Source organism: Hylobates moloch, unplaced genomic scaffold (genome assembly GCF_009828535.3).
Source record: "Hylobates moloch isolate HMO894 unplaced genomic scaffold, HMol_V3 SCAFFOLD_11, whole genome shotgun sequence".
In the NCBI taxonomy this organism is placed as follows: domain Eukaryota; kingdom Metazoa; phylum Chordata; class Mammalia; order Primates; family Hylobatidae; genus Hylobates; species Hylobates moloch.
The window spans coordinates 38,147,634-38,160,852 of record NW_026652286.1 but is presented as its reverse complement, the minus strand read 5'-3'; the positions used below and the strand labels follow the sequence as shown (position 1 = coordinate 38,160,852).

Here is a 13,219-nt window from a genome sequence, read left to right as displayed (position 1 = left end):
ACTAATACAGAAAAGATGGAACAATGACTCAAAGCTCTGTGAAGGTATCTAGAGTTCATTAGAAGATATTTGGTGAGCAGTGTCAGTACAGGGGAAACAGCCAGATTACAATGGGCTGAGATGTAAATGGGAGATGAGGGAATAGAGATAGCAAGCACAGATCATTTGCAAGAAGCACGACTGAAAGAGAAGGGGAAGGGAGGAGAGGGCTATAATTAGAGGGGAATCTTCTTTGGGTTTTGCTGGGGTGTTTTGTTTTGTTTTGTTTTGCTGAGATAGGGTCTCACTTTGTAGCCCAGGCTGGAGTACAATGGCCCAATTTCGGGTCACTGCAGGCTCGACCTCCCAGGCTCAAATGACCTTCCTGCCTCAGTCTTTCCAGTAGCTGGCGACACAAGTATACACCACCACGCCTGGCTAATTTGTGTATTTTTGGTAGAGCCGGGGTTTTGCCATATTGCCCAGGCTGGTCTCAAACTCCTGGGCTTAAGTGATCTGCCCGACTAGGCCTCCCAAAGTGCTGGGATTACAGGTGCGAGCCACCGCACCTGACCTGGGTGTTGCTGATTTTTGTATTATTTATCATCTACGTGCTAAGTGTTTTACATACATAATGACATTTAATCCTCATAAGAACTCTGTGACAAAATCCCCATTTTACAAATGGTTTTTAGAGAGGCAAAATGTTTCCCCAATTACAAAGCTACAGCATCAGGATTATTCAAACCTAAAGTGTTTGGCTGAACCACTAGCCAAATTTGTAGCAAGTTCTCTGAGCCTGGAGCAGAGGAAGAATAAGTGTGAATGAGACAAGTTTTGGGAAGTGAAGGAAATGGGGAGGGGAATTCCAGTTTAATGCCCTCTCTCTGAAGTTGGAATTGTGTCCCAGGAACTGAAAGTGCCTCAGGGGACTGAGGACAGAGGCACATGTTCAGAAGGAATGCCTCCTCACTCTGCTGCCGCTGCCTTCTTTCCTTCTGGATGAAGTGGTTAAAAGTCTTCAGAGGGCTGGGCACGGTGGCTCACACCTGTAATCCCAGCACTTTAGGAGGCCAAGATGGGTGGATCATTTGAGATCAGGAGTTCAAGACCAGCCTGGCCAACATGGTGAAATCCCGCCTCTACTAAAAATACAAAAATTAGCCAGGTGTGGTGGCAGGTGCTGTAATCCCAGCTACCAGGGAGGCTGAGGCAGAAGAATCACCTGAACCCGGGAGCTGTAGGTTTCGGTGAGCCGAGAATGTGCCACTGCACTCCAACCTGGGTGAGTCTTTAGAGTATACTATATAGATATTTAAAGCAGCGTTTCAAGAAGTTTTTATGATTAGAGAAATATATGTGTTATAATAAAGTAAGAAAAAAATCAGCAAACAAAATTGTACACATGGGATTGTTGTTAAAGCATTAAAAGAATGAAGGCCAACAACAGCTGTTATTTATGTGACTGGTGGGATTACTGAAGCTTTCCCACTCCTTTTTCCTTTTAAAAAATATTTGAGGCTGGGGCCAGGCACCGTGGCTCACGCCTGTAATCCCAGCACTTTGGGAGGCCAAGGTGAGCGGATCACCTGAGGTCGGGAGTTTGAGACCAGCCTGACCAACATGGAGAACCCCCCCGTCTCTACTAAAAATACAAAATTAGCTGGGCTTGGTGGTGCATGCCTGTAAGCCCATCTACTGTGGAGACTGAGGCAGGAGAATTGCTTGAACCCGGGAGGCAGAGGTTGCAGTGAGCTGAGATCGTGCCATTGCATTCCAGCCTAGACAATAAGAGCGAAACTCCGTCTTAAAAAAAAAACTCTTGAGCTCAAGAGTTCGAGACTAGCTTGGGCAACATAGTGAAACCCCATCTCTACTAAAAATACAAAAATTAGCCAGGCATGATGGCATGCACCTGTAGTCTCAGCTACTTGGGAGGTTGAGGAGGGAGGATCACCTGAGCCCAGGAGGCGGCAGTTGCAGTGAGCCGAGATCTGCACTCCAGCCTGGATGTCAGAGCAAGACCCTGTCACACACACACACACACACACACACACACACACAAACAAAAAGTTATTAACATATGCAGTCAATAGAAATTGAGCAAGTCACCTGGCTTGCAAAGATTTGTCCAATAATCATCCTCTACTCCCCCCACAAATTTCTTTTTTTTTTTTCACAATGAAGAACATTTTATTTAAAGAAAAAGAGAATATTTCACTAAGCAATAAACCCAACATATTTCCTTTCTCTCCATATCTACATCCAATGGTGATATGTTATAGGCTAGTTTCTAAACAGATGCAAATTTTTACAAAGCGATGAAAGCCATATTTTGCTCAGGAATACTATGGTTCACATACCATATAGGTTGTTTTACAGCAGATACTAGTTTGCCAAGCTTCAGATGGCAAAACGCTAAGTTGTGAATTGAGTATTGTCCAGCTAGTTGTTTCTCCTTGCCCTAGAGACTCTGGCAGTATGACTGTTGAGAGACTGCCTTATTGCTGCCACTTCTCATGGTTGAATCCATTATGGGAGAATATTCATGTCCTTAAGATGCAAGTCCGAGCAAAAAGCCTCCCACAAATCCACTGGATATCACAATGTTCTGCTTGATAAATTCTGTTGCTTCTTCAATTAAATTGTTGATTTCAGGTGCTGCGTTGTTCGCTCGTTTCTTAATCTGTCTTTTTGCTTTATTTACATCTTTTTCAACTCTCTTCCAGTCAATCTGCACATAGCCACTATGACTAGCAATCTGAAGAAGAAGAAAGCCACCACCTACTGCAGTTGCTGCAAGTTTTCCAACTTTCTGGAACAGAAATCCTGCACACCAGCCAGTAACGCCACCCATTAGAATCTGGGTAGCTACTGAGTATTTTTCTACCATAGGTCCCGAACTGTGGCCAAACACTCGATTCCACCACTGGTGTCTTCTTGCATACTCAGTTAAATCCAACACTTCATAAAAGTCGTCATCACTTTCATATTCTTGGGGAGGGGGATTCCGGGTCGCCATGATACCGCCAGCGGCCAATTCTACAAATTTCTAATAATGGGCACCACTCCCTTGAATACAGGAGCACCTATATGATCTGGGCTGGACCAAATGGAGTTTCTCCTGGAACCTTGCAGATGCTCAAGTTGCTGGCAAAGATAAGGAAGCCAAGCTGCATAGCAAAAGCCGATTTGCAGGTGAAGTGAATGAACCAACACAGAAGCAGAATTGAGAACTGAGGAGGGCGAGATCCGAGAACGTCTGAGTCCCTGAAGCCAATCTTGGTTTGATTCCATGAGCCTACACATATTCCTCTTTTGGCTTAAGCTATTTTAAGGTGAGTCAGTTGCTTGAAATGAAAAGAGCTTGCCTAATGCAACGTATTTTTCTAAACTTGTAAGCCATGAGTTAAATCATCTAGATACTGTATTGTTGCCAGAAAAATGGGTCTTGATCCAGACCCCAAGAGAGGGTTCTTAGATCTTGTGTGGGAAGGAATTCAAAGTGAATCACAGAGTGCAGTGAGAAGAGATAGTTTATTGAAAGCTACTGTCGGCTGGGAGGGGTGGCTCATGCCTGTAATCCCAGCACTTTGGGAGGCTGAGGTGGGTGGATCATCTGAGGTCAGGAGTTCGAGACCAGCCTGACCAATATGGTGAATTTTTGTACTAAAAAATACAAAAATTAGCCGGGCGTGGTGGCATGCACCTATAGTCCCAGCTACTTGGGAGGCTGAGATAGGAGAATTGGTTGAACCCGGGAGGTGGAGGTTAAAGTGAGCTGAGGCAAGAGGAGGAACACTTCATCTTTAAGTTTTTTTTTTATATAGATGTCTTGTCTACATAAAAGCTAGGCTAAGAAGTGTCTACATGAGAGTAGGTTGACAGCATCACAAAATTTATTATTCTGTTGATTTAAAGAAAGCTATCCTTGACATTCTAGTGTGTAAGTACGTCAAAGTATAACTATAATTGTATTTTGGGTTTTTGTTTTTTGCGGGGGACAGGGTCTCACTCTCTCGCCCAGCTGGAATGCAGTGGCACAATCTCAGCTCACTGCAAACTTCACCTCCTGGGCTCAAGTGATCCTCCCACCTCAGCCTCCTGAGTAGCTGGGACCACAGGTGCACACCACCATTCCTGGCTAATTTTTTTTTACTTTCCTAGAGATGGGGTCTTGCTATGTTGTCCAGGCTGGTCTCAAACTCCTGGGCTCAAGGAATCCTCCCTCCTTGGCCTCCCAAAATGCTGGGATTACAGGCATGAGCCACTGCATCTGGCCATTATAATTATCTTGAAAGCATATATTGTTATGGGTATTGAGATATCTGGACTTTTAGTTGTTGCAGGAGTATGTCCTTGCAGGTATCTTTAAGCTGTTTCCTCAACTGTAAACAGCTTATGTTCATGGGTCATGAGTGGCAAGGAATGTGCTTTGGCTAGTTTTAAGATGGAGTTTAGGCCAGGCACGGTGGCTCACGCCTGTAATCCTAGCATTTTGGAAGGCCAAGGTGGGTGGATCACCTGAGGTCAGGAGTTCAAGACCAGCCTGGCCAACATGGTGAAACCTCATTGCTACTAAAAATACAAAAATTAGCCAGGCATGGTGGCATACGCCTGTAATCCCAGCTACTCAGGAGGCTGAGGCAGGAGAATCGCTTGAACCCGGGAGGCGGAGGTTGTATTGAGCCAAGATTGTGCCACTGCACTCCAGATTGTGCCACTGTACTCTGGGTGACAGAGTGAGACTCTGTCTCAAAAAAAAAAAAAAAAGATGGAATTGATTTTAAAATGATGTCACTCTGATTCCCCTTCCCTAACAGCATGACTGAGGATTGCAAAGATCTGAGGGTCCCCGGGTTCATTCTTTGGTTGAGGTTTCTGCTGTGTCAAGAATGGCATGTGATAGTAGCAGACCCTGCAGCATTTCCTCCTGGCCTGCCTCACTTTCCTCGTTACATGTACTTATAGCATTAATTTTCTAGTGGCTTACTTGGTGCAAAGCACCAGGCACAGCAGTTCCAGAAAGAATTTTACTGCTAGACCTTGACTTCCGTTGAACAGGATTAGACATCCCATAGTTCCATTAACTATTAAAGAGACCTATGCAGCCAGGTGATTTGGACGATAAAATGTGCAGTTTGTTTTCCTGTCACACACTATTGCTACGAGTATCAAACAATCTATTCTTGGGGAGTGAAAAATGGAGATAAAAGCTCATGAGGCGGGCCAGGCACGGTGGCTCACGCCTGTAATCCCAGCACTTTGGGAGGCCAAGGTGGGTGGATCACGAGGTCATGAGTTCGAGACCAGCCTGACCAACGTGGTGAAACCTCATCTCTACCAAAAATGCAAAAATTAGCTGGGCACAATGGTGCATGCCTGTAATTCCAGCTACTCAGGAGGCAAAGGCAGGAGAATCACTTGAACCTGGGAGGTGGAGGTTGCAGTAAGCTGAGATCACACCACTGCACTCCAGCCTGGGTGACAGAGTGAGACTCCATCTAAAAAAAAAAAACCATGAGGAGTCTTAAATTTGTATTTGAAATTGGGAAAAGGTTGTATTTCAAGGCTCCTCAGTCTTTATTATTATTATTTGGAGATAGGGCCTCACTCTGTCACTCAGACTGGAGTGCAGTGGCACAATCACGGCTCACTGTACCCTCGAACTCCTAGGCTCAAGTTATCCTCCTGCCTCAGCCTCCAGAGTAGCTAGCTAGGACTACAGGCATGCACCACTATGTCTAGCTAATTTTAAAATTTTTTGTAGAGATGGAGTCTTGCTGTGTTGCCCTGGCTGGCCTCAAACTCCTAGGCTCAAACAATCCTTTGCCTCGGCCTCCCAAAGTGCTGGAATTGCAGGCATGAGCCACCACACGCAGCCTTAAGCTTCCTCGTTAAAAGATGGAGCAAAATACTGAAGCTGGAGAAGACAGAGGACCTGGCTCCACCACGTGCTTCCCAATTAGATTCCTGGCTTCGACACTGAAGGGACCAGAGCATACAGGGAAATGGCACTTACGTTTACTTTGCTGATTCAATTTTTTGGTTCATTTTTTTCAATCAACTTTTTTTTTTAATTTTAATTTTTATTTTTTGAGACAGAGTCTCACTCTGTTGCCCAGGCTGGAGTGCAGTGGCACGATCTTGGCTCACTGCAGTCTCAATCTCTCAGGCTCAAGCCATCTTCACACCTCAGCCTCCCGAGTAGCTGGGACTACAGGCTTCTGTCACCATGCTTAGCTAATTTTTGTTTGTTTGTAGAAATGGGATTGTTGTCTAGGCTGGTCTCAAAGTCCTGAGCTCAAGCCATCTGCCCACCTTGGCCTCCCAAAGTGCTGGGATTGCAGGTGTGAGCCACCATGTGCAGCAACATTTACTTTAAGGACTTGCACTGTGCTGGTCCTTGCACCCTCATGTCTCCTGCGCCATCCTCCTGCTCCCAGTGTTCTAGTGCTGTCTCCTCTGTGCCCAGGCCTCTGTGCCTGAGACTTGAGCAATGTCAACGCCAGGTCCCCTTCTTTCTCCTGGTACCTGAATGCTGAGCAGTTACTAGCTAGTGCTAGACACAGATACAAACACAAACAAGATAATCCTTCCTCCTTCTCCATTGTACACAGTTTAGTGGAGGTATTAGGCAGAAACAACTAACCATATACAATAAAATAATGTTCTTTTATGGCAAGCATAGGTCACTATGGGGACCAAATGGTAAGCAATTAATCCACGGGATAAAGAGCTGGGTATTGCTGTTCCCAGGAAAGGCGACACCTCATCTAGGGCTTGAAAGATGGGTAAGAGTTTGCCAAGTGGATGAGGCAGAAGGGTTTCCTAGGTAGCGGGATCCATCATCATGAACAAGGCCCAGAGGAATGCAGCTGTGCAGGTTATCACGGTGGCAAGAGCATAGTGTGTTTCACTGCCCGTGAAGCCAGTTTCACTGCCAGATTCATGTTTTCCATTGCTGGGTTTCAATTCTGCAATAAGCAAACTTCTGAAAAATATGAATTTCTGTTTATTCTTGTTCAGACAAAAGCTGAAAATATTGATGAATGAGCAAATGAAAGGAATGTATATAAGAGAGCTTAGGCTTTTTCCATCAAGGAATGAGTCACATTCTTTTCTGGGAAGAAAAGAAGAGAAGGACTTGTGTCACCATTGCAATGTTGTCCTCTTCGGAGCCTCATCTTCTTCTGGCAAGGGCCCAGAGCAGCTGCTCTTGCTGCAACACCAGCTCTGCTGTCTGCTCCTTCAGCAGGCTTGATCTAGGCACTGTCCCTCATGTCCCCTGCACCATCCTCCTGTCCCCAGTATTCCTGGTGCTGCCTCCTCTGTGCCCAGGCCCTTGTGCCTGAGTCTTGAGCATTACCACTCACAGGTCCCCTTAGGTCCCTTCCTATCTCCTGGTTCCCGAATGCTGAGCGGCCCCAGCAGAGACAGAGCTGGAGGCTGGTGGTGGAGGGCAGAGCTGTACTTCGGAGCTGAGCATTTCTTCCCCTTTGGCAGAGCAGCTGCTTCTCTATCTTTCTTACTCTTTGGTGCCCAGACAGGACCCAGAAGAATCTAGCTCCCTCTCCGACAGGAAGTAGTATGCATATTTGCTGCCGAGCCCCAAGAGTGTTGCTGGTGTGAGGTTGACTGGAGGACTTTCCCACAGGCTGGGTTTGCGGTTTAATGTGAAAGCTGAAACTAGAGGAGGAGATGCTAACCAAAGTGGCCAGAAGGTGTATAAGAGCTCAAACCTTAGGGAGCAGCAAGGGCCAGTGCAGATGTCAAATTCAATTGCAAGCCAGAGGCAGAAGGCTTGGATCCCAGCTTGCACCTAGAGTGAGTGGGAAGGGCCTGGGACAATCACTGCCCACTCTCAGCTGCCCACTTGTCAGTTGCATGCAGTTGGTCTGTCACACAGGCTCATGCATGAGCACATACACACACGCACACACAGACACACATTGGCTCACACATCTAGGGGGGCAGAAAAGACCCTCACCCGGGGAGGGACCCAGACCCATGTGGGAAGTCTGCAACACAAATGCCCCTTCCCCTCACCTATTCTTCTGCACCACGTTTGTTTGTTTGTTTGTTTGTTTGTTTGTTTGTTTTGAGACAGGGCTTTACTCTGGTCACCCAGGCTGGAGTGCAGTGGTGCGGTCTTGACTCACTGAAACCTCTGCCTCCTGGGTTCAAGCGATTCTCCTGCCTCAGCCTCCTGAATAGCTGGGATTACCAGAGTTACTGTGCCCGGTTAATTTTAGTATTTTTGTAGAGACGAGGTTTTGCCATATTGGCCAGGCTGATCTTGAACTCCTGGGCTCAAGAGATCCGCCTGCCTAGGCTTCCCAAAGAGCTGGGATTACAGGCGTGAGCCACCACGCCCAGCTGCACCAGATCTTAGAAGGAAACCCTTCCTCAACCTCCATTCTTCTTACGGAGCACATGCAGATTTACATCTGTAGATGTTTCCCTTCCAGAAGACTTCAAGGCTCTCCCTTTGGGCATAATAAGAAAAGAGATCAACTCAGAGGGAGCAAACACAGAGGGCAGGGTTTGGGTAGACACTTTTTTTTTTTTTTTTTTGAGACGGAGTCTCGCTCTGTCGCCCAGGCTGGAGTGCAGTGGCGCAATCTTGGCTCACTGCAAGCTCCACCTCCCGGGTTCACGCCATTCTTCTGCCTCAGCCTCTCCGAGTAGCTGGGACTACAGGCGCCCGCCACCACGCCCGGCTAATTTTTTGTATTTTTAATAGAGACGGGGTTTCACCGTGGTCTCGATCTCCTGACCTCGTGATCCGTCCGCCTCGGCCTCCCAAAGTGCTGGGATTACAAGCGTGAGCCACCGCGCCCAGCCTGGGTAGACACTTTTGCAAGCAGCCTGGGAGAGGGGCTGAGGCCTTGGAAGCCAGGAGATGGAGGAGAGCCCAGGGGCCTGAGGGACTGACAGAGCAAGGAGAGAGGGCTCAGCCGTGTTCCTATGTGTTTTGGCACATGACCTCATTATCATGGGCAACGTGCTAAGGCTATTTGACTGTGTTGTGGGAAAGAATTGAAAAACACTTAGCGGCTGGGCATGATGGCTCACCCCTGTAATCCCAGCACTTTGGGAGGCCAAGGCAGGGAGATGGCTTGAGCCCAGGAGTTTGAGACCAGCCTGGGAAACATGGCGAAACCCCGCTTCTACTAAAAATACAGAAATTAGCCGGACGTGGTGGCGCATTCCTGCAATCCCAGCTACTCGGAAGGCTGAGGCAGGAGTATCGCTTGAACCCAGGAGGTGGAGGTTGCAGTGAGCCAACATCGTGCCACTGCTGTCCAGCCTGGGTGATAGAGTGAGATTCTGTCTCAAGAAAAATGAAAAAATACTTAGCAATGATGTAGTAATCCCCACTAGGATGGCTGCCCATATTCTAATTCTAATATTCTAATTGGCAGTCCAAATTCTAATATTCTTTTCCTTTTTTTTTTTTTTGAGACAGAGTTTTGCTCTTGTTGCCCTGGAGTGCAGTGGCGCGATCTTAGCTCACTGCAACCTCTGCCTCCCGGGTTCAAGCGAATCTCCTGCCTCAGTTTCCTGAGTAGCTGGGATTATAGGCGCCTGCCACCACGCCCAGCTAATTTTTTGTATTTTTTAGTAGAGACGGGGTTTCACTATGTTGGCCAGGCTGGTCTCGAACTCCTGGCCTCAGGCGATCCACCCGCCTCGGCCTCCTAAACTGCTGGGATTACAGGCGTGAGCCACCGCGCCCGGCCCCAAATTCTAATATTCTTACACATCCTTCTACCCTGGAAATTGTCTTTGTTACACAGAGTGAGTGCCCAGTGACCAGGTCTGTACTATATGACCCTGTCCCCATGGCATATAGCTAATTGGTCCAGGAACAGACTTGAATCAAGAGGTCTCATCAGATCTCTTCACAGCCCAACCACCAATAGTTTGGGGGTCTCCCTCTGAGCCAAGCCAGGCCAGAGTCCCTTCGCAAAGCAGAGTGAGAATAGACCAGTCCCTCTCTGCCAGTGGCAGGTGAATGAGGCCAGGGAGCTAATGGCACTCAGTCACACTGAGGAGTTCAGGCAGTCGTGGGGAAAGTTGAAGGCAGCATGCAGAGGAAACCAGAGAACTAGACACTGAATCCTTGGTTCCATTCGTATCTGACCAAGGCCCCAAATGAGAGTTTCCCTTTTATTCTTCTGGTTTAATTGCTACTCGAAACACTCAATTATCCTTCCAACAAGCTTCAATCCCCGCTTTTCCTTCTTAAAGTAGTTAGTTAGGTTTTTGTGTCTTGCACCACACACCAAGAAAACAGATGACAAACTGAGTAGGTTAAATTAATGTTATCCAAAACTTTGTTCCTCCTGAGACCTCAGATTACTTTGCATCCCTCAATCACAGTGGCACCCAGGAGGCGCTGTGTCAATAGGGACTGCTTTTCCCCTAGACAGTTTTGGAAGCTCCATTACCAGAGCTAGTGTCTCACTTTCTAGAAAATTCTCAGTCCATTTACATAAGACCTGGAACTGCCTGGTAAGAGCCCACAGTTCAAAAGGTGATATAAGACCCTTCTGGAGTGTCTTCAGAGGACATGCTGGGTCTCATATCTGTTTTCAGCTTTACACATGACTCAGTCTTTTTTTTTTTTTTTTTTTTGTGGTTGAGATGGAGTCTGGCCCTGTCACCCAGGCTGGAGTTTAGTGGCGCGATCTTAGCTCACTGCAACCTCCACCTCCCAGGTTCAAGTGATTCTCGTGCCTCAGCCTCCTGAGTAGCTAGGATTACAGGCACCTGCCACCACACCTGGCTAATTCTTTAATTTTATTTATATATTTATTTATTTTTGAGACAGAGTCTCGCTCTGTCACCCAGGCTGGAGTGCAGTGGCACGATCTCAGCTCACTGCAACTTCTGCCTGCCAAGTTCAAGCGATTCTCCTGCCTTAGCCTCCTGAGTAGCTGGGATTACAGGCGCCCACCACCATGCCCAGCTAGTTTTTGTATTTTTAGTAGAGACAGGGTTTCACCATGTTGTCCAGGCTGGTCTGGAACTCCTGACCTCATGTGATTCACCTGCCTTGGCCTCCCAAAGTGCTGGGATTATAGGTGTGAATCACTGCACCTGGCCAGCCTCTTCTTATACTATGCTTAATATCTGCATCAAAGCAAAATACATTTCTAAACATGCAAACAAATACATTGCACCCACTTACAAGACAATTGCTCTCTACTCCATGATTTGTGTCTATGGCCAATACAAGGTGGGCCGATGGCCAAGGCACAGCAGGTCCTCCTGAAATCATCTGTGGGAGGAGAATTCACAGTTGAGCAACTCAGGACTTGAAGGAGAAAATAGGATTATAAATATTTTTATACTCATCAACTTGCTGAATAAAAGGGATATTTGGGACATTTTAATACATCTTAAATTAGTAATGATGAGTAATATTCAAATTTCCTTTTCTGTCTGGAGGGAAGTGACATCTGTTGGTCTTTTTTTGTCTTTTTTTTTTTTTTTTTTTAGATCGAGTCTTGCTCTCACCCAGGCTGGAGTGCAGTGGCATAATCTCAGCTCACTGCAACCTCCACCTCCCGGGTTCAAGCGATTCTCCTGCCTCAGCCTCCCGAGTAGCTGGGATTATGGGTGCCTGCCACTACGCCCAGCTGATTTTTGTATTTTTAGTAGAGATGGGGTTTCAACCTTGTTGGCTGGGCTGGTCTTGAACTCCTGACCCCAAGTGATCCACCCGCCTCAGCCTCCCAAAGTGCTGGTGTTATAGGCATGAGCCACTGCGCCTGGCCATACATTCTGTCATGTCCCACAGAGTTTAGGGTAGAGAATAGAAAGTTCAATTTGGGACATGCTGAGATTAAGGCCCCTGCAGGGCATGCTAGTGGCAATACCCAACGAGCAATCAAGGCCCCAAATTTAGGTTTGGACATCATTGGCATTTGGGTGGTTGTTGAAACCTTGGGTATGAGTGAGATAATCCAAAAATTTGTAAAATGAAAGGAGAAGTCAACCAAGACAGAGCTCTGGGAAAAGCAATATTTATGGGGCTGATGGGAAGAAAAGGAATTAGTGAAGAAGAAGGAGAAAGCGCATTTGAGGAGTCAGAAGAAAATGATGGGTGACCGGCAATTTAATGGCCGCAGGAGAAGAGGATTTCAAGAATGAAGAAGTGATCAACATAGAGGACTAAAAAGATAAGGACTTGGAGGACTAAGAAGATAAGGGGTCCCTGTAGTTTAGCAACAAGGAAGTCCCTGGTGACATTAGCGGCTTCAGTGGTGTAGCAGAGAGAGAATCCAGATGTCAGGGGGTTGAAGACCCTGGCGCCAATCTACAGGGGAATGGAGCTTTCCCTACACTGCTCAGCACTACGTGATGTCAAGAAGATGGAAGGCCTTTTCACAAGACGGTGCCGAAAGTGAAGAGGGAAGCTCCTGCCCCTCCTAAAGCCAAAGCCAAAGTGAAGGCTTTAAAGGCCAAGAAGGCAGTGTTGAAAGGTGTCCACAGCCACAAAAAAAAGAAGATCCACACGTCACCCATCTTCCAGCGGCCCAAGACACTGCGACTCCGGAGACAGCCCAAATATCCTCGGAAGAGCGCTCCCAGGAGAAGCAAGCTTGACCACTATGCTATCATCAAGTTTCCACTGACCACTGAGTCTGCCATGAAGAAGATAGAAGACAACAACACACTTGTGTTCATTGTGGATGTTAAAGCCAACAAGCACCAGATTAAACAGGCTGTGAAGAAGCTCTATGACATTGATGTGGCCAAGGTCAACACCCTGATTCGGCCTGATGGAGAGAAGAAGGCATCTGTTCGACTGGCTCCTGATTACGATGCTTTGGATGTTGCCAAGAAAATCGGGATCATCTAAACTGAGTCCAGCTGCCTAATTCTATATATATATATATATATTTATGATGACAGGAAGAGTTGGGAGCATCATGGGGCTGATTGAAGAGGCACTAAAACAGACCAGGATTGACTTGGCTTCCACGCTGTGCAGACCAAGGCCCTAGTCTATGCCTACAGCCTGATATGCACCAGGTTCCCAACAGAAATTTGGTGAGCCTCTGCAGGGCCTGGCCCTGGTGAGGAGAGGAATAACTAGACCCCATATATATATCTTTTCACCATAAAAATAAAAAGAAGAAGATGGAAGTTTAAGGGGACACAGATGTAATGAGATAAGGAAGGGGGAGCTGTAACAATAGGTGCCTATATTTAGATAATCGGA

The 13,219-nt window shown here is 46.9% G+C and overlaps 2 protein-coding genes across 2 annotated transcripts; one reads left to right on the top strand and one right to left on the bottom strand.

Annotated features, from left to right (window-relative positions):
• Positions 1-2,156: 2,156 nt before the first annotated feature.
• On the bottom strand, positions 2,157-3,023 carry FUNDC1 (FUN14 domain containing 1). Its single transcript, XM_032168029.3, has one exon. It carries the CDS (start codon positions 2,999-3,001, stop codon positions 2,534-2,536), a length of 468 nt encoding a protein of 155 aa, XP_032023920.1. The 5' UTR covers positions 3,002-3,023; the 3' UTR covers positions 2,157-2,533.
• Positions 3,024-3,072: 49 nt separating this feature from the next.
• On the top strand, positions 3,073-12,856 carry LOC116476131 (large ribosomal subunit protein uL23-like). The gene is made up of 2 exons (XM_032761555.2): positions 3,073-3,177; positions 12,386-12,856. The coding sequence occupies exons 1-2, from the start codon at positions 3,073-3,075 to the stop codon at positions 12,854-12,856; spliced, it is 576 nt and encodes a 191-aa protein (XP_032617446.1).
• Positions 12,857-13,219: the final 363 nt, after the last annotated feature.

What these genes read in the sequence shown, in the direction of transcription:
- FUNDC1 (XM_032168029.3), bottom strand. Translation starts at nt 3,001, where the DNA reads ATGGCGACCCGGAATCCCCCTCCCCAAGAATATGAAAGTGATGACGAC.
- LOC116476131 (XM_032761555.2), top strand. Translation starts at nt 3,073, where the DNA reads ATGATCTGGGCTGGACCAAATGGAGTTTCTCCTGGAACCTTGCAGATG. An exon ending in TAGCAAAAGCCGATTTGCAG is followed by an intron (nt 3,178 to 12,385) that starts GTGAAGTGAATG and finishes CCTTTTCACAAG; the next exon opens with ACGGTGCCGAAAGTGAAGAG.